We start from the raw sequence: 22,141 nt of genomic DNA on the forward strand, positions 1-22,141 counted from the left end.
CATTTAAATGGAATGTACATAATACTGAAATATAAGCTTGAGAAGCCACCTGTGGGTTTTTTTGCCTGGCATAGAAACAACATACTTGGTAAAAGTAATATATTCACTCCCTGTAACATCTTCATCACATAAAAGTATGTACAAGTGAAAGCCCAAACATCGATGTAGTCATTGGTCATTTGAATTTAATTTAATAAATATAAAGCAAATAAATTTAATAAATATAAAGCTTCATATTTGTTTGTTTCATATTTGATCTGTTTTGTAGATGATTTGTTTGAGACTTGCAGTTGCATTTCCATGACTCCTCTTGTAATAAAAGACTTCATGACTTTCTTTGCAGTTATCTGGAGTATCATGAAAACTCATTTCAACACCTCAGAACACTTCATGGAAATCACTAATAACATTAATACACGAAACGGAATCTGAAACAGTAGAACAGGTATCTGAACGTCAGCTCTTTCTGTCTGTTTAGCAGAATGTTTCTTTGTGAATGGTCCTCATTAAAATGATAGTTACAATTCTGTGGACATTTACCAATAAAATGCACCTTACTAAAGGTTTTGAGGATTAAACTTTACATTAATTTTTTACCTTCTAGAGAGAGTTAAGGTTATTCAATCATTTTGCTTCCACAATGTTTTGAATACCTCCCTCCTCCTCCATGAATGGGAACCCTCAGTTTATCTTCTTCATACTGCATATATGAGAAGATAAACATTTTTTTTCCATTCTGGACAAAATAGTAAAGCAGAGCAATGGATGCTAGGAGTTCTTCTAAATCTACACAGCTGCTGTAGGCTGGTATTCCAGTGAGGAAATATTAAACAAATATATATGCAGAAACACCCAGTAAAACTTGTATCTTCCGTATACAATAAAAGTGCTATAAAAAGGCTATCATTTTCCCCAGGTATATCTGCACTTGGGAAGGGAAAATAGCAGCCACAATGAATGGGAATGCAAAGAGGAAAAGAAAAATAAGAAATATTTTCATTTACGCCCTTTATTCAGCAATGAATCAGTCCATTGCACATGCAGACCGAAACATTTTGCATCAATCTGACTTCCCCGAAGCTGGTTTTTTCACACAAATTATGCCACAAGTTAAGTAGTCTAAATGCTCCAAGATGGTGTGGAACACTTCCTATGAGGTGAGAGAATCTCAAGAAGCACAGATTTTAATTTCTTCTCAAAACCTGAGAGACGTTCTCATTAATTTTTACAACTCCAGGGAATTTCAAATGACAGCAATAGAAGGGAAAGGGGTAAAGAAGGCTTATCTGAGTAGAACATTCACAAATACAGAAAATCCCCAGCTGCTAAGTTAAAGACACCTACATCAGCCTATTTTTGCTGACCTTTCTCTTTCATGGACAACTTGGTTGCAGAAATTTATGTGAACTTTTCTCATCCTGCTTGTATATCCACATTATGTACCCAGCCTTTCAGTTGTGCTAAAAACAACTATTCGTGGGACTGCACTGTTTATAAAATCAGAGAATTAAGTTGGGTTAAAAAATCTGCAAAAATAAAATCTACTCTGTAGTATAGGGAGTAAAGTGTCCTATTTGGTCATGGTAGGTAATACCAGAGTAGCCACCCAGGATATGGAAAATACAGTACTCAGGCTGCAGGAGATAAGTATTTATCTGCTTCACTTAAGCAACATTCCTGCTGGATGAATCCCACCAGACAGTGTGGATGAGCCCCCTGTCAAAGCATTGGCAAGAATTTTACACGTGGCTCTATGGCCAGCACAGAGAAGAGCCTCTGGAAGGAGAAGCACAGCCTCAGCCCTGTGCTGTCCCCAGAGATCTTTTGGCCAGCAGTGAGGCAGATGGCATCAGGCTGCAGGCTGAGTAGCACAGAGAGCTCCTGTCTCACATGTCAGGGTGACTCCACCAACCTGTAGGCTATTATGCTGAACTACCCTCCTGCCATTTCCTGTTAGAAGTGAGAGAGGTAAGCGTTTAATTCAAGGAGATGGAATTATCCTCTGGAGATATCTGCAGCCTTTATATAGTTAATGGAATAGAAGGAACTGCCTATATTAGGAGGATAAGTTCACTTCCTTCAAATCTTAAAGACTAATTTTTAACTATAATAATTTTTAATATAATAATATAATAAGTATTAAAGACTTATTTTTTAATATCCCTTTATTATATTGGGAGATAGGGTGGAGAGGATCTTGCTTTTTAGTGACAAACAGCTACCATTTCTGACACATTACTTAATTCAGCTAAAGTAGAAAATAGTTATAAAAAGGGAAGTCTAGTTCCTTGGCAATCAGATACCAGAAAAGAAGAACTGCTGAAACTCCTTTAACAACGTTAAATCGACTGAATTATGTGAGAAGTGCCAGCATGTTGACACACCACAGGTAGTTTTTCATCCTTTTTATTACTTTACAAAATTGCTTTAGGAAATAAACACAGTGAAAACAATATTTTCTGCTAGGCAGGTAACAGATTTTTCCTTGGAGTAAACAGCCATAAACTCCTGTGTTTGTTCACCAGCAGACTAATAAACATTTTTTGAATTTGGACATTTACTATTTTACTTTGTTTTTTTATCAAGATTTGTCATTTGTACAAGCAGGAAACTAATGAAACATGCAAATATATGACATCTACATAGATTTGTTGTACATATTTAAATCTACCTCTGAACAATGTGACCTATTATTTGAATGGTCAGTGTATAATGGGAATAGTGGGCTAAAATGATACTTTTTACTGTTTGTGTGATTTCAATGCATCACACTGGAAGAGAAGTAGAACATCTATTAGTAATTAGCAATATAAATAAGGTTTTCCTTCTGACTTTTAAGAAGTAGCCTTATGAAAACAATTGGAATTATCATGTGGATAAGTTGAATTGTGTATCTGCATTGACCTTACATCACCCTTCTGCTAATATGGCTAAAAGTAAGTGTAGGAATTAAGTCAAATCAAATTATCCCCCAGCTGCATTTTATGTTGTATTTTATGACACTGAACTCTTAAGTAGTCACAGGTGAGATGGACAGCCATTCTTTAACTGCTCAGTTGCCTCCTTTCCAGCAGTATTTTATGATTTCTTCATTCTGTGTGTCTAAAAATTAGTAACCGTCCTTCCTATCACAGGAGGTCTCAAATAAAAGTAGAATTTAGGATCCTGTTATGTACTGCTTAGCACATAAAGTGCTCTCTTGACAAACTACCCAAACATAACTGGTAATTGCCTCATAAAAAAAGCAAAATTGGGGAATAAGAATTACATTATTACATGCATCAGATATAAAAATGTATATTCATTTTAATATTGATCAAATATATGTCATTAATAGCTTCTGAGACACTATTTCATATAGTAAAGGATTGCAGGCTTTATTTCAGAAAGAGATGGAGCAACAAAAAGTTGTCTCATACAATTTTTATAGCCAAAACCTGTATCAAGTGATTTCATAAATATAGTAAAGAAAAATAATTTCCTTTGATTCACTGTACTAGAGCTCCTGATAGGTATCATTAGGGAAATGCCTTTTTATAGCCTGCAAAATTGTTAAAAAAATTGTAAACAATTAGAAAAAAAAGGAGGAAAGCAGAAAACTTCATACACTCATTACAAACTGTTCAAAAAGGTACTAATTCTCAAAGGAAATTAATAGCTTTTCAGTCCAGTAAGTCAGAGAGTACCACGCACTGGGAAATGAGAATGAAACAAGGTGCTTCATTCTCAGTTTTTCAAGCCTGACTTCATGACCTCAATGACAGCCTGAAACAAGTCTCGGATGTAATTACCTCATTCTCTGAAATAAACAAACTGGTGAGAAGAACCAACAGAACACCCTGCAATCATGTTGGTGCCCACATAGGTGATCAACACAGCCATAACATCAGACGTTTCAGACTACCCCCACAGGTGTTTGCCACTTATCTCCTAAAAATACCACCCCAGGTATTTTCAGGAGATAGAGACCTTGTCACAGAGTTGCAGAATACCTTTTGTCAGCAGAGAAATGGCAAGTCCCAAGTATTTGGGGCTCATTTCCTCTGCAGCTTAGTGATCATTTGTTGTTTTGCCTCTCTGGGCTTATTTGCTCTAACTTCTTAAGCCTGTCCTGGAATGGTTGGAATCCCTCTCTTCTACCCCACACCTCTGCTCCTTCCTCTGACTCTGTTCTGTTCCTCAGGCAAATATAAGCTGTGCACTATCTGAATGCACTTGCTCTCCACGGCACTTTATGAAGCAAGACAACCAAATGGAGAAAGTGCTTTCAACACATTAGGCTACTAATAATGTATACCCTGAGGTGTCTTATGGCTTCTTGAGTGCATTAAAATTTCTTTGCATTCTTTTTAATTCTCTGGTTGTGGAAGAAAGGCAAAACTTCTGATGTAGTCACCTTTAAAAATATATTTTAAAAGTAAGAGGAAATGGATGTCAAAACAAGATAATATTGCTTTAAATATGAATAATTATATTTGTGTTTGTTGTGGTTTTTTTTTAAGATAGCAAAAAGAAGCCATACAAAAAGAAAGGTCATTATTGCCTAGCCTCCCACTTCCCAGTTGCTATTTTATCAACAGAAGTTTGTGATTCAACAGCACTCTTAACACATTCTCACTGAAAATAAACTAACAGTGGAATATTGAACATTTTACTGCACAACAAAAAGTAGGTTACAGTAGCTGTAAGTCTCCAGCTGCTACTGAAAGGGCAGCTTGGCATTTTGGCATGAAAGGGCAACTTATAATGAGTCCTTTCTTCTTCCATGTGTTACCTCCCTGCAAACCCCCAAATGGCTTACCCTTATTCCCAGTTAGAGTCCTATTTCCTTTATTCTTGTCATCATTTTTTGCCATTTAAAATCAGTCAAGAGGTGTTGTTTGGTTTTGGGTTTTTTTCCCTTAAATGACAGGCTTCTTGTTACCTTTCACCAGGGCGGCATGTTGAGAACATGTGCCACATTCCTCCAAAGTGTCTTGTTTAGATCTGATCAAACAGTTCATAGTTATTATTATAATGTGTTAATTTAAGCCTTCAATAATAATAGAATGAGGGAAGAGAGAGAGTCTCAGAGCTTCATACAAATCTGCAGAAAATAAAGAACATATTGAATATTGTTTTGCTTTAATTTAAACACTGGCACAAGGCTAAAATTTAATTTGACTCCATACAAAAGTGGATGAATCAAAGTGCAGGGATTCTTTATTAAGTGAGAGAATCATACAAACAACTCCAAAAATATCCTCTCTGTAAGAATGTTGTTGTTTTTTGGGTTTTTTTTTAAGATTTACATCAAACTTGTAAATTTAAAAGAAATTGCTTTTGATTCTATTTTCTCTAGGGACATTGCTTCTCCTAAATTGTTTTTAGAGTTCTATATAATCCAAATAGAGATGTTAATATTTCAATCAGATATTAAAGACCACTGCAGAAGTTGTTCACTTGCATACAGCAAAACAAAAAAGATACTATTAAAAATAACATCAATAGATGTAACATTTTGGTGAAGCACAGAAAGAAAATTTAATTTACTTTGAAAACCTATCATGAGTACTTGAAGTCTACACTGTATATTCCCAAGCAATACTGCAAGACTGCATGTCTTTATGATGAGTGCTGTCACCATAATCAAAATGTGTCATAACAAATACTCCAACTATGAAGACAGAAGTTTCTTGTTACAGATTTCCCAGATAATTATGGAAGAAATATTCTTGAAGAAATATTTCTCAAAGAAATATTATTTTCTTGCACTGTTTTCCTATTTGCCTCATTGTCCTTTAGACTCAATTATAGAAATGCAGATGAAACACTAGAGAAACAGCAATACAGTTTGGCAAGGCTTAAATGTCTTTGCAGCTAAAACAGTACATTTAAGAGGGTGTAAAATTATCCACAGTGCTTTAAACAAGGTACAAATAAAAAGTTTGTAAAATAAGACACATCTTAAATTGTCAAAAGCATAAGTAAATATCAGACAAGGCCATATGTAACACTTGATAAAAGTGACATAGAAAAAAATGTGGTTTTAATTGTGCACCTGATAACAGCCTACATTAAAAAAAAACTGAGGAAAAATAGGAGTGATTTATGTTATGTAATCCTGATGCTGCACTGACTACAGTTATTCATGTAGATCTACATGCCTTGAGAGAATCATACATGGAGAAAAATGGCAGCTGTATTTTACAGGTGTATCAAGTTCTGGTTTTTAAATTTTCCAAGAAAGACTTCAATATCTCTATCTATTATACTATCTGTATAATCTTCCCTTTACAAGGCTGAGAATGGAATGCAGAACAAAACTCAAAGTGTCAGAACACTGTGACCATCTGAATGGCTAATATTGCTCTAAAAAGTGTTGAATGTATATTTACTTAATAATGTCCAATTCATCTGAGTATTTGTGTCATGGGAAATGTGAATCATGTATGTAAAAATATTCTATTAGTAATACTTTATAGACTTCCTAGATTTCTCTTTTGTTTTGGCCTTCATTTACTGAGAGTATTTGATTTTTGCACTACTACGTAATATGATGTAAGAGGTTTGATACTAATGTTGGTATTTTTGGATTTGCTTCAAACATGCATAGCTGAGCAACCAAAAAAAGAGAAATATTATTGTAATACACAGACCATAGGACATTTAAGAACATATAATCCCTGAAAACTCAAAAATTACTAACATTAGAGCTTTCTGATGGTTTGCCATTGTACTGTAACTAAAAAATTAAATATTAAATCTGTTTACTTCATATGAGTGATATTGATTTATTAATGTAATATAACATTCTACAATATATTCTTACTGGTCATAGCATCCACCAGAAAAAAAAAAAAAAAAGAAACTAATTTATTTTCAATAATTTGCTTACACTGAATGTAGTCCTGTGATATTTTATTCTTCCTACAAGTAGAACAGATTGTATTAGTCTAACCAGTTTTTTTCTCCTGTTTTTCATTCTTTGTCTCCTCTTCTACCTAGTGACTTAAATAATCCCTGTTCCCAAACTTCAGCATTGTAAAGATAAGGTATATAATTTAATAATGATATCATTTAATAATAAATATAAGGTATTATCTTTTTTTTTTTTTTGTCTTAGCAGCAGTTTCTTTCACTAGGCACTACTTTCTAAGCACACCAAAAATGTTCACTTTTTAAAGTTGAACTTTTAAACTCTTCAGAACAAAGGCTTAGGTTCTGGTAAACACACCCATTGGGCCAATACCTGGTTTGTAGACCTCTTAATGCCACTTTTCATGCTATTGCTGTGCTTCTCCCATCAACTATGTGTGCCTCATTCATTTCACAAATGAGTTATTTTACCCAGAAAAATGCAATATAATGGGATAAAGTGAAGTCACTGTGAACTAAATCTTGTATGATCTTGTGGATATTCTGAAGATAAGCTTAAAACTTTTTGCCACCTCTTGGTTAGAAACTTTACCTCAGCTGCCTGTCATTCCTGTCTGATGAAGTTCATGTTGTTTCTTTGCTGTCAAGTGCTGGCTCCAAGGTAAAAAGCATAAATGTGTAACTGTTGCAATGTTTTTCACAGAAATTATGGAAGAGGAAAGGGAAAAGAAATATTATTGCCCTCACTATAGAAAAATCTGCCACAGAGAAAGCAATGAACAAGTGACAAGTACTGAGTTGTGAGGATAAATCCCCAAAAATTCTATTAAGCTATATCATAGAAGTTGCAAACTCAAATATATATTGTTTTATTATTCTTTTCTTAGAAAGACCTAAAATGTCTGACTTCCACTAGACTAAAGCCATTACAAAATTTGCCTTTGAATTTCCTGACAATTGCAGCACATGAATTAGGGATGTATTGGCAATAGGTGGTTCTTTACAGAGCACATGGTTTTGGATTATTTTCTGAGACTCTTACAGAGTATAATTTCTTTAAAAGCCATGTGACCAATTGTATACTGTCATCCTAAAATTCTGTTAAAAAAAGAGATGTAAAGGAATAGAAATCAGTATCAATTACCAGCTAACTTAATACGATTTAAAAGTTCATGGAAAGGCAAATAGTTCACAGCTGAATTGAACAACTGAATTGAAAATTCCTACTTGGACCATTAGCAAGAAAAGAAGCAGCAGCTTGTTCCCTTTTTAAATGGTTTTTGCCAGCCATCCAAATTGGCAACAAAAAGATGTAGAATCTCATAATTTCATAGAGGAATTAGTTTCCAAGCCCAGGTTCAATTTAGCATATTCAGATTTCGACACATTAACTTCAGTAGTATCAGGATTGCTTAGACAAAAAGTTCAGGTTTAATATAACCCTTCTGGTTTTTGAAGGTACTGATAAAACTGGTGAATTTTTAACACAGATGCAATTCAAGTGACTGAAGTTGGAGAGGAATCCATCTTCAGAAATGAATGATCCTTATTCATCATCTCATCAATTACAGTGTGATATTAAGTCACTTCCAACAGTGCATTTATACAGTATGCATTTTGGTTGCACACCAGCATACAACCCCATTCATGTTGTGTAATTTTAATGTATTTCATCTTATATGAAATATGAGCTTCTTGGGACCAAAATAAATTAAAATTAGCAGTATCACTCTCAGTATCCATAAAACACTAGAGGATGCTTGTGCTAACCTCCTGAAGATGAAGAAAATTAGTGCATATCTGAGGTTTCTCTGTGAAAGACAATCTGAAATTAAGTAAACTACATCAGTCAGTGCATGGATTTTTTAATCTCTTCTTAGTAGTCAAAATATAATTTCTATATCTCTGCATTAAAATTTTAACTGTCTTTTTGCATAATAATGTGAGTTCTAGCTTGTATTGTAAAATGATTAGTAGTATAACCAATGCAGGAAAAATCTTCCAGACTCCATTCAGTCAGCAACACTGCCTTTCAAAAATGGAGATCATGTCAAGGCATTTTATATTAGCTTCTATTTCTGCATTTCTGTTATATCCTTGGTAGATACTGGCTATACTTCTGATCCTGCAATTCAGTTGCATCAGGTTTGTGTCAAATATGGACATTTTGGATCATGAGAGAAGAGTTTTTTGATAATATCCTTAGAAAATATGAATTGATTACAGGTTCAACAAGGTATTTTGGAGTCAGGGACCCATATTCAGAACTGTTACATACATGTGGCAACATAGGACTTGTTATTCACATTTTTGGGGATTTGAACCATCAGATAATATTTTTCAGTCAGTTTGTGTGTGAAAAAGTAAAATAATTCAAATTTTCTGAATCAGACCAGTATACCACCTATTTTTTTTTTTTGTCAAAAATATCCAGGCATTTCTTGGGGAGATTTATTCAGAAAAACTCGCTTTGGCCTCTCAAAGACACAAATGACAGGTTATCAGGATATATATCTATCTCCTTAGGTATCAAGTATGAACTCACCACCCTAGGGTCCTTTACCAGTCAAAGGAAAGACAGACATGCCCTAGGGAATTGATTTCATTATAAAATGGATGTCAACAGTAAATAATAAGATTCACTCTGGATTTTCTGCTTTAAGACATTTGAAGTTAGGCAAGAGAAATTCCACCAAAATGTACAGAGCCCAGATTTGATCCAGGGTAAAGGAAGTGCTTTCATTAACAATCTAGCTGTTATAGTCCTTTTTTCTGATTCTATTTCCTTTTTTTTTTTTTTTACAAAATGTAGATAGATATGAGAAACATGATGTAAGTCAATATTTATATGAGCTGCATGGTATTTTAATTAAACAGATTATTTTCTGTAACCACTAGATAGGAATGAGAAGTTAATTGAAACTAAAAATTGGTCAATTTATCCAAAGACTTAGGAAAAAATCCTTAACTCTCTCTGTTTCTTTGGCTCTGGATGACACAGTAAGGGAGAATGACTGTGAGTAAATGCCTCTCTCAGATAGGAAAAATGCTAACATCAACAGTATGTGCATGTCAATAGCCATCTCGTAAGGAAAAAAAAAATACAGGGACCTCTAATCACATCTAATCATTCTTCTGTGCAACAGTTTGGGTTTTTTCCCTCTCTGTGTTCCTCAGGTTTCTTATATTCACTTATCACTTGTGCTGTCAAATAACTAATTCTTTCTGGCAACTGACAATTTAAAAGAAAAGTATATTACAGGAAGGAGAGTGTCATAGTTTTCCATAAATTTGTAAGAGCTATGAACAAATAGGACAATTCTAAAATTAGACACATGGATAATTATCATAAGCCATAACTCTCAGGGCTACTTTACAGGATGTCTTTGGGGTAAAGTAAGTACAAAGACTGGCATAACAGCTGCATAATTTAGGCTATTTACCTCTTAGAAAGCATTAGATAATTTCTTTCTGTATGTATGGAAACCAGTGTAGAATTATAAACTGTACTCAGAAAAAAATTCATGTAATAACATTGCATTGCCAAAATTCAAGTTATGCTAAGTAACCATAATTATAGTCTCATCAGAGCTGAAGTGTTTCAAAACACCTGTAAAATTTAGGTGCCTCTGCCTACTGTTACAAGCAAATAAATCCACCAATTTAAGTAGCAAGAACCATTAGCAGACTGAAGTAAAGATGGCAAGTGAAAAAAACCCAGAAGCCTCAGTTGTCGGGGTGCCTAGCAAGACAATAAAGGTTCTACATAGCAACAGCATTTTAAGTATGAATAAATAGCCATAAAGTTCGCTGGTACAGCATGGAAGCTTGCAGATGGCAGATGAATTCATGTCTGTCATGTTTTTATAATACAATGACTTTTACATATTGCTGCCAGATGGAACACAGTTTTGCATCTTGATTATAAATCTCAAAAAAATACAGCTTCCTTCAATGTGTTCCCTATATTTGAAACAAAAGAAAATTCAGAGACAGATTCGGGAAGCTAAAGCAGATTTAAGGAAATATAAATTAAATCCTCAAGGGCTTCCTTGCTATAACTCAGTTCAAAATAATGGAGTTCCCCATGTGTTCTCAGTTTTTTAGGAAAACCACGGAAGGTATCATACGGATTTCTATACATGGAGAACTACATGTTCATTTTTAAATGTAAATACATTCCAGGCAGGTCCAGAAGACCTCTTAATAGAACTGAGTATTTGAAAAAACTTTTACAGAACATTTATATCTGCTTCAATAAAAATTGGTATCTATCCCACAAGTTCAGATGGTAAGAGTGCCGTGCATGAAGCATAAATGCATTTAATCACTGCTGATAACAAATGTCTGTATCTACACCACAGAAGCACCTTGCCTTTCCCATCCTGATAAACGACACCTAGACGGACCTAAAATCTAATTCAGATCTGGTTATACCAGTTTCTGTAGACATGTACTATGAAGAAAGTACAGAATTTTTGTATTACCTATGTGCTCCTGCACCACACCTGGCTTCCTCCTGTGTGTCTGGTCTTTGCTTCTAATCCTAATTGGTATAGCTATGAAGCGAATAACTCTGATAGCAACAAAGTGAATTATATGACTGTAGGGAAGAATATTTTCCTATTCAATGGTTTCTCACAGAGTCGGATTTGACAACAAACTTGATTTGACTTCTCTCAAACAGCCTCAAGCATTGTTTATATGCAGATAATTCTGTGTGTGAACCCATTAGGCTTTTATGACAGTTATAATCAAATATGATTAGGAAACCTTCTGGCTTACTTGGATCCATACTTACATTGTGCTTTGTGAGGTTGGAAATGTTACTTGCTATTGCTTGTAGCCAGTCAATACAGTCTTCAGCAGAAAGACACTGAATTATTCCACTGCAAACCCCATCCACAGCAATTACTTGGAACGCATTTTGCCTATAGACATATCATAACAGATCAGGTCAGAAGAAAATTTTATCTTTTCTAGCATATCATCTTAACAATACTTGTAAAAATGTTTTCCTTTCAACCACAATGAAGGTCAGCCAGTGAACACTGACAAAACGCTGGTTTTCCGTTTTATAAATACCTGACATATTAAAACAATCATGCTAAAAGGTCAACTCAGACAACATTAAACTTCCATAAGGCTATAAAAAATCCATAGACCAGCTCCACAGACTTGACCAGCAGGCTGTACAACCTCAGAAGCTGAACAAGTGATAGAGTTAATGCTTACCTAAGACTTAATACTTTAATACAGCAGGCTACAGAGAAGGAAAGTGCATTAGAAACCATAGGCAATAATTTGGCAAATTCAGTGAACACCAGTATATTTTCTCAACACCTTTGTTTTATTTTTATAATATAGTGTCTAAACACTTTTGGATTACTGTCTGGAGGCCCCTTGTTGGCTGCTCAAGCTTATAGAATTGTGCTTCTCTTCTAAATTACTGATGGAAAAATTGGAGAAGTAAAAATTGATCAAGTAGCATTAATGACCTTTCCAACTGCATTTCTGAAAACAGGATCATTACCAAAATACACTCCTACCTCTGCCTCTACCCCCAGAACCAATCTGGGCATATATACAAAAATCTATCATGCATTATATACTGATTTTCCACTTCCAGACACTGAGCAATTCTAGAACAAGAGAAAATTTTTCAGATGCCAAAGCAGTAACAGACCTAATTTCTTCAGTAAATTGCTTTATTTGTTAAAAGCTCTTGTAAGGCTCACAGGTCTCTGTCTTCAAAACTGAAAAACCTCAATAATAATCCATATCCCAGAACAGGAGATTACTGAACATACAGAGAACACCAAGTTCCACTGCTGACATTCTGCTACAAGCCCAACTGTTAATGACCAATTCATAGTTAAGATTAACTCCATCATTCAGATGCTTTGAAAATGACTCAAGCAAAGTGCCTGTTATCTCCAGAGTAAAACTGAGTGTCACTATTGACAACTTCTGGCACCTGAAGACAGATATCAATTTTGAAAAGCTGCTTGTTTGGGTTCTTTTACCTCTTAAAATTTTATTCTAGTTGTATTAAATGTAAGGCTAATATTTGTCTTCACTCTATCCATGTTGAGAACAGACTGTTTCTTCAGTCAGGAGAAGCAACAGAAATGAACTAGAGCCTTGCCTTTGCTTTGAGTGTTCTAGCATGAGAACCAGCTTTTTTCAGGATAATGAGGCTTATATTAACATGCTCTTTCAGAGTTCTTTGGTTTATTTAAATCCAGAAGTTTAGTTCTCTTTCTCAGGTGTAGTGATTTTTCTATAAATCCACACCAAAAAAAAAAAAAAAAAAACCCACTGTGCAACAGTTTGGGTTTTTTAAACAAAAAAAAAAAACCAAAAACAAAACAAAAAAAAAGAAAACAAACAACCAAGACAGACTTCTTTCAGACTCATTTTCACAATAATTGCAGTAAAATTTTGAGGAAGATATATTAAAAGAAACTTCAGGTAGTGCTGCTAGCATTTATTTATGTATGTGAGAACAATATATTTCCATATCAAATGCTGAATTATAAAAAGTTATTAGGCTTTACATAGTGAAAACAGCCTTGTAAATACTAACTATGGAAAATGTAATGCATTAGCTTTCATTTCATGATGCGTCCATATATTATTTTTAATACCCTTTCTTTTATGTTGATGTTTCTAGTAGTCCCTTAAAAAAGTATCTACCTTTCTCTCATAACAAATTCTGAGAGGGAGTAACATTTAAAAATGTTTCCAGTAATTTTAAATAGTCGTATAAACTGTCTTGCTAGCAACATAAAATGTTGGTTCTATGCTTTAAGAAAAACCCTCTCTCATACACATCCTGCATTTTTGGGTTTTTTTAATACTTATTTCTTCATGTTAGAACAGAAGGACAAAAGGAAAAAATATCAGAGGAGTTTTTCAAGGTTTGAGTATGAGTTCAGGTATTTTGTTTCATACTAATATACCTTTATTTTCTAGAAGTTCAGATCTCAGGTATATCATTACTACCTGAGACACTTCCTTTGTTATGTACACGTTCTATAATATAAATATTAAGCTTGTTTTTTATTGATGCAGAAGACTGAATTTTAAAACCCTAGATCTATGAACAGCTGCTTATGTGCTAATTTTCCATGTGAGTAATTCCATTCAATTCAATACCTTATCTGAAGTACACAGTAGAATAGGTCTCAGATTTTATGTTATGCTTTTGGGTGCTTTATGCTTCATTTATGCTGAAGGCTTCCACAGAATATAGTAGAACACCTCCTGCCTCTCTGGTGACTTGATCCTGCTCCAGTTCAGTTCGGCCAAGAAGCCTTTGTAGACTTTGGTTTCCACCTTGCCTCCCTGGGCCAGCCACTGCTCCTCCACAGACGGAGGTTCACGCAGCCAGGTAAATATGACCCTACTATTACTGGTCAAAAGCTGCAGGCTGGCTTTGGCTCCAATGATCTACAACAGCTACTGCCTAACCTGCATTAATTTCAGCTCTGTGAACAGGAGAAATGGCTGGCAGACCTAGGCAGTGTAATTCTAAGAAACAACAGCCCTAAGAACCAACCAAGGCAGTGCACAGCTTTTGTGCAACTTTCAAATGTTTATTGAATACCAATAAAAACCAGTAAAATTAACTCCACAAAAATCCCAAACAGATTGAAGAAGATTTCTCTTCCCTAAGTTTCTGGAAGTTTCATAAATCTACTCCTAGGGGGTTCATTAGAAGAAATTATGGAGTAACCTGCTCTGTAGCTGTACACAGCTTTCCTACGGTTAATGTCTTTCCATACTAGAGCTCACAGAAGTATTTCAGTGTGAGAACTTAATTTTTATATATATAGATGATAAATGAATCCACACAATAGCTACATGCTTAAAAGTTTTAACAAGTATGATCTTATATACTTGCCTTGTTGGACTTTGTAGCTACTTTCATTTCTATTTCATTGCTTTACAAACAGTAATCATTACAGAATATTCTTGTCGTCCCTCCTAATTTCTTCTGATTTATTAGGATAATATTAAATTATTATATTAAATTAAACAATGTCAGGTTCTAGGTCTAGACTGGGTCTTTCTGAAATGAATTTTATTTCCCCCACAGCAGCCCTCATAGTGTTGTGCTTTGTATGGGTAGGTAGAAAGATATTGATTGCACAACATTATTTTGGCTACCGCTAAGCAGAATTGGCATGGCATCAGAGCTGTTGTTCCAACATTCCCTCCTCACCAACAGGCTGGGGAAACAAAATCTTGGGAGGGGAAATAGCCAGGACAGATGACCCAAACTGATCAAAAGGATATTCTATACCAAATGACATCTGCTCAGCAATGAAAGCTAGGAGAAAGGAAGGTGTGGAGGGGAATTAATTATGACACTCGTCTTCCAGAGCAACTACTACGTGTACCAAAGCCCTACTTCCCAGGAAGTGACTGAACTTCACCTGCTGATGGGAAGTAGAGAACAAATATTTTGGTTTTTTTTGCTTCCATGTGTGGTCTTTGCTTTTGCTTTATTAAACTGCCTTTATCTTAACTCATCATAATATTTCAATCTTATTTTCTTCCCCTCTGTCCTGCTGAGGAGGGGAGTGATAGAGAAACTTGGCTGATACTTTGCGTCCAGCCATGGTCAACCCATCACATAGTGGCTATGAGCTTTGGATAGCTATATATTGTGATTGTGACAATGAAATTAAATGTTAACACATGAAAAGTAAAACATGGGAAAAAATAACCTTTGCTATATGGAAACAAAAAAAAAAAACCCAAAAAAAACAAACAACAAAACCAAAAACAACAACTCCCTACTGTAGCTAAAAACATAAAGCAAAGAAGTACAAGAACTGGGAGATTCTTATCAGCTCAGGCTCTTGCTCATGGTCCTCACTGGAGTATGGTTGCAGCCACTCCTGTGCCTGGACATGTATCCCACTGATTTGGACCTCTAGGCTGACTTCCCAGCCCCACCTGACCACTATGGACTCCTCTGAAGACTGTCCCTAAGCCTTCTCTGTTCCTCCATGGGGAGCAGTGGGGTAGGATCTTTGTCTACATGGACTACTCCTTGTCCAGCCTCATTGCCACCCTCTCTCTTGGCTTATCTTCCTCATGGGGCAGCCAGCCCTTGCTGCTCTCAAACAAGATTATTTCACCCAATGTAGGTGTCAGATGATGTATTTAACACAAACAGAAGGAAATACATTTTAAAATGTAATCACATTGTAGACCTCAATGCCATAATCCATTGCAAATATCAAAGATATAAAAACAAGCTGCTTAGAAAGAAGCTTTTGAGGACAGGAGCATTAGCAGCTATTAATTATGATGACATATGTTTCATCTCAAACTGCAAAAGGTGCTGAGCACTAAATGCAAGTAAAAGATCACCCATCATCTCCTCACGTACCAGGTCCAGTTGATGTCAGAGGAGAACATGAGCCAAGGTGGACCCAGAAAGACCTTTATGAAAGCTCCTATATTTCATGTATCTGTCAGCTGCCATGGAACTAATAATGCAATTTCTCCAACAAGGCAACTCCTTAGGGCATGCATCTGTCAACCAAGAAGTCAAGTTTCAGCCTTCAGAACTTCTTTACCTGCACAAATCTGATCCTGGAAGGTACTGGGAAAATCGTGAATGAAGAAGTGGAATTAATCGTAGATCACACCACCTCTTCTCCCACCTAAGTCCTGGGGATGCTGGCCATGAGGAACATGATAACGTATCCTGAAAAACATTAAAAGGTTCTTCTCAGTTTTGAACTTCATTGTAAGTACTCAGCGGATTCGGAAATAAACAGATAGACTTCAAAGACTTATAGTTAATTTGGCAGTGTTTCATTTTTCCCAAGTCACTTGTCATTAGTTTTAGTAAGCACTGGAAAGACTCTGAATGGGACCTCTAAATTATTCACAATACAACCATAATTCAGTAGTTTCCTGTGGCTCTGTACACATTTACATACATATCTTTTCTAATGATATCACCTCAAAACATGGTAATTGGGAATGGAATTTAACATGTGATGAAAATTGTCAAAATTGTCAAAACTACATGCTGAAGTGATGAATATTTTAATTTTACCTACTTACAGAAGACATTGCTTATATGAAAACTGAACTTTATCATGTTTATGTGATCATATCTACAAAGAATGAGTATTTAAATATCTAGAATCTAATTTGACCAGCATTTTTAAAGAATATAGATTTCCATGAAAAATGCTTATAAAAAGTTAAATTATCAACATCTGTTTCTAAAAATACATCTCTTTCTTTATAAAATGCTTTATAAAATAGTGCTAACGATGATGTTATTTTTCTGAGAGAGCACGATTCTTCAAAGTGCCTTCTCACAGCAACAAAGGATGAGGAAAAGGCTGAGGTATTTAATGCCTTCTTTACCACAATCTTTAATAGTAAGACCAGTTATTTGCCTGGTAGCAAACCTCTGAGCTGGGAGACAGGGATAGGGAGCAGACTGAAACTACCATAATCCAAGGGGAAGTGGTCAGTGATCTGCTGCCGCAGTTAGGCACACACAGGTCTACGTGGCCAGGTGGGATCCACAGAAGGATAGTGAGGGAGCTGGCACAAATGCTCAGTGAGTCACTTTCCATCATTTACCAGCAGTACCGGCTAACCAGTGAGGTCTCAATTGACAGGAAGTTGGCAAATATGTTGCCATCTACAAGACAGGCCATTAGGAGGATCTGGAGAACTACAGGCCTGTCAGCTGGACCTGGGGCAGGTCATGGAGCAGATCATCCTGAGTGCCATCCCACACCATGTACAGGACAAACAGGGAATCAGGCCCAGCCAGCAAAGGTTCATGTAAGGCACATCCTGCCTGACCAGCCTGATCTCCATTTATGACCAGGTGACCAATCTATTGGACGAGGGAAAGGATGTAGATGTTCTCAACCTGGACTTTAGTAAAGCCTTTGGCACAGCATTTTCCTAGAGAAACTGGCTGCTCCTGGCTTCAATGGATACACAGTTCACTGGTTAAAAAAATGGCTGGATGGAGAAGCCCAGAGAGTGGTAGTGAGTGGAGATACATTCAGTTGGTGGACAGTCATGGCTGGTGTTATCTAGGGCTCAGTGTTGGGGCCGGCACTGTTTAATATTTAATACTGATGATCTGGAAGAGGGGATGAAGTGCACCATGAGTTCACAGCTGACATCAAGCTGGACAGGCGTGCTGATCTGCTGGAGGGTAGGAAGGCTCTGCAGGGGGATCTGGACAGACTGAATCAATGGACTGAGGCCGATTGTATGAGATTCACAAGACAAAGCTCCAGGTCCTGCACTTTTGCCAAAACAACCCCAGGCAGCACTACAGGCTGTGGGCAGAGTGACTAGAAACCTGTATGATGAGAAAGGACCTGGGGGTGCTGGTCAACACAGCTGACCATGAGTCAGTGTGTGCCCAGACGGCCAAGAAGGCCATTGGCATCCTGATGAGAAAACGTGGGGCCAGCAGGACCAGGGCAGTGACTGTTCCCCTGTATTTGGCACTGGTGAGGCCACACCTTGAGTGCTGTATTCAGTGCTGTGCCACTCACTCCAACAAGGACGATGAGGTGCTGCAGCGTGTCCAGAAAAGGGCAACATGGTTGGAAAAGGGTCTGGAGCACAAGTCCTGTGAGAAGGAGCTGGGGGAGGTGAGGTTGTTCAGCCTGGAGAAAGAAAGGCTCAGGGAGAACTTATCACTCTCTACAACCACCTGAAATGAGGCTGTAGCCAGCTGAGTGTTGGCCTCTTCCCCCAAGTAACAAGTGACAGTATATCAACATATCAGTAAAATGAAACCTGCTGATTTACATTGTTTTAAATCTCAAACTTTATATTTTTCTTACTATCTTTTATAATATTAATATTACCAAAATTAAGTACACCTTCTATTTTTCTAGAGTGTACATCCTGTGTAAGATTATAAAGGATTTATAAAACTTTACCAATTTGAACTTTAGTTTTGCATATATGTTCATATATCTTTTACATATATGAAACAAAATATCACAATAAATATCATGTTAGCTGAACAGCAAGATTTTTACAGGTAGTTCACTTAGTTGAAACACTGAATTTCTGGTGAGAAATTCTACAGATTCAATAAAAATAAATAAATTATTACTAGGAAGACTATGCTAGAATGTTGTTTTGTACATCTTGAATTTTTAATGTTTTCTCTTTGCTTCTGGGAACCTTTCTTTACCTGTGATTAAACTTGGGGAAAAGATGAAAAGCAGTAAAAGTTCAGGTACAAACTGTAGGCCTAGATATGGCCTATATAGGCTACAACAAAAATGTTAACCCTACCTTTAGACTGCATAACTCTGTAAACTGTTGACAAAAGACCAAAGTCTTGTCTACTCCAAGTTCTGAGTCAAAAGCCTCCTTTAAGTGAATTAAAAAGACTATAAATTAAGAAACAGGACTGTGGCTGTACTTCACAGAATCATTGAATGTCTGAGTTGGATGGGACCCCAAGGATCATCAAGTCCAACTCTTGTCCTTGCACAGGACATCCCCAACAATCTCACAATGTTCCTGAGAGTTTTTTCTTGCCCTCTGTGAAGCTGATGCTGTAACCACTTCCCTGGGGAGCCTGTTCCAGTGTTCCATCCCCTAAGCAAAGAACCTTGTTTTAATACCCAACCTAAACCTCATAGACACAACATTCCCTTGGGTCCTATCACTGGTCACACAGAAGAAGGGATCAGTGCCTGCCTCTCTTCTTCCTCTCACAAGGAAGTTGCAATGAGGTCTCCCCTCAGCCTCCTCTTGAGGCTGCACAGAACAAGTGACCTCTTCTCATACAGCTTCTCCTCCAGATCCTTCACCATCTTTGTTGACCTCCTTTGGAGCTCTCTAACAGCTTTGTACCTGTTTTATACTATTTTTATACAGTTTTATACACTGCCCCCAGCACTCGAGGTGAAGCAGTCCCAGAGCAGAGCAGAGCAGAGCAGGACAATCCCCTCCCTTGCCAGGCTGGCGATGCTGTGCCTGATGCAGCCCAGGACAGGGTTGGCCCTCCTGGCTGCCAGGGCACTGCTGGCTCACGTTCACTTTGCCATCGACCAGGGTCCCCAGGTCCCTTTCTGTGACACTGCTTACCAGCTTCTCCTTCCCCAGCCTGCCTGTACATCCAGAGGCTGCCCCTCCCACGTGCAGAATCCAGCTCGCCCTTGTTAAATTTCATAGGTTGATGGCTGCTCAGCCCACAGATTTGACAAGGTCTCTCTGTAAAGCCTCCCTGCTTTTGAGGGAATCAAAAGTCCCTCCAAATTTTTGTATCATCCGCAAACTTACTTAGTATCCCTTTGAGTCCTGAACCCAAGTCACTGATCAAAATGTTGATGAGGACTGAGCCTAAGATACAGCAGAGCCCCACTAGTGACAAGTCACCTAAATTCACTCTGTTTACTGTAACTCTTCGGGTCCAACCATGAGCCAGTTGCTCACTGATCATGTTTATCCAGCTGTCATACTTCCTTCTAAAAAATATTCTGTGAAAAATTCAGATCTGTGGCATAAGAGTTGTACATAGCTTAGGAACTCATACAAAGGTTTGGTTTTATGAAGAACTCTGTTCCCATGACAAGGGGACATGTCAGAACCACATCTTGGGTCTTCACTTGAAAATTTAATTTAGGGTGAATTATAGGCTTGTGACACAAGATTATATTCTTTAAACTGAAAGAAAAACACTTGGTTTCAGTAAATTATTGTCAGTTCAAATAGAAACTACAGCTCATCTAGATTAGTTTTGACACCTGCAAAAAAAGAATTCACAAAGGAAAGCATGTTTTTTAACATAAAAGCAAAATTAGAATTGTAGTGGTTAGGTGAATTAATCAGCTTAGGATCTACTGCCATAGCCGTTTTACACACAGACATACATACCGATATAAACTCCTGAGACAAGTCTGCTTTTGTTGTTGCTGCACAAGTTACATATATTTTTATTGTTCTTTGATATCAATTTTATTGATGTTATCTGTTTATAAATTCCACTTCCTAAAATGTGCACAATTCTCAAGAGTTTTCCAGATTACAATTGTGTTTAAATCTGTGGCATTGATATTTAAATCTGTGGGCTGCTATTTAAAACCTTTAATAGAAAAATATGAAAGCACAATAAAACAAGATAGAAACTAGAAATAGCTGCTTAGTATGGCTTATGTTTCAGGTTTTAATTTTTTTTTTTAATTATGATCTATATTTTTATTTTTCTATTTATTTTTCTATTTCCATCTATCACAAAGCCAAACAGTGAGCAAAAAAAACCTTTAGAACTGTATAAAATAAAGGAAATTTTGCATTTTCTGGCTAAGAAAAAGTTTTTAAGTCCCTTGTTGCACTTCAAAGAAGTCTTTTAGTAAATATCTGATCAGACATCTGTAGCCTTTTATCCCAGAGACACTCTGCTCCATAATGTTATCCCAATTCAGATAAGATTTTAAGTACACATTACCAGAAGTAAAACACTCTCACCTTAAAAATAGGCAAAAACATGCACCTAATCATCTTTTGCCAAAAGCTTTAGATAATGCACACAATATAAGTAATGGAAAATATTCTCAAAAAACTTTTCTTCTGTTTTTATAAATAGAAATATTTTCATTTTAAGAATTTTAATTCCTATGCAGAGAAAAAAATTTAGAAGGAAAAACTTTTGCAAAATCCCTACTGCCCAAGTAAACAGTAATCACTTGCATCAAGGCACAAACTCAGCTGTAATAATTTGTCACATTTTAATTCCCAGCCATAATTTCTGGCTACTCTTTTTTCCCACTACAGAACTGTCTGTCTCCAGAGTTAGCTAGAGCTCCTCCCTGTTAATGTCCTTTATTAGTATTTCCACTTAGCTATTATACTATAATTATTCTTCTGTGTAATTCCATCAAGGAGATTCAAGCTCTTACCGTGTTGTTGGGGTGGTAGTTGAGATGCAAACCACTGTCACATAGTGGAGAGGATGTGCCACTGCTTTGGTCACTGGGGGCACCTAATACAAGTACAAATTCACAAGAAAATTCTTCGTTAATCTATGATGACATAATTCAAATTTGTATATGCACATATGCATTCTCCTCAAACCCAAAAAACTTCTATCATATATAACATTCATTTACTTTCTCCATTCAGCCAAATCTGTTTTCTGGCTTGAGTGGATTGCCTTTGTAAGCTAAATGGAGGCTCAAGAAAACCTTTCCCAATGCTTTGATTAAAACAAAATTAATTTCTCCTTGGTAAGAAAAAAAATCCC

General features: G+C 36.4%; 1 protein-coding gene across 1 annotated transcript in view; it reads right to left on the reverse strand.

Moving 5' to 3' along the window:
* Positions 1 to 22,141, reverse strand: part of SNTG1 (syntrophin gamma 1) — a 309,019-nt gene that overhangs the window by 79,086 nt on the left and 207,792 nt on the right. The window contains exons 9-11 of the mRNA XM_041473703.1: positions 21,798 to 21,880; positions 16,458 to 16,588; positions 11,660 to 11,789 (exon numbers count right to left, since the gene is read on the reverse strand). Of these exons, the coding sequence (XP_041329637.1) occupies positions 11,660 to 11,789; positions 16,458 to 16,588; positions 21,798 to 21,880 (344 nt within the window). The remainder of the gene's footprint in view (positions 1 to 11,659; positions 11,790 to 16,457; positions 16,589 to 21,797; positions 21,881 to 22,141) is intronic.

The sequence above is a fragment of the Pyrgilauda ruficollis genome, unplaced genomic scaffold (assembly GCF_017590135.1).
Source record: "Pyrgilauda ruficollis isolate IOZ18807 unplaced genomic scaffold, ASM1759013v1 scaffold30, whole genome shotgun sequence".
Lineage (NCBI taxonomy): Eukaryota > Metazoa > Chordata > Aves > Passeriformes > Passeridae > Pyrgilauda > Pyrgilauda ruficollis.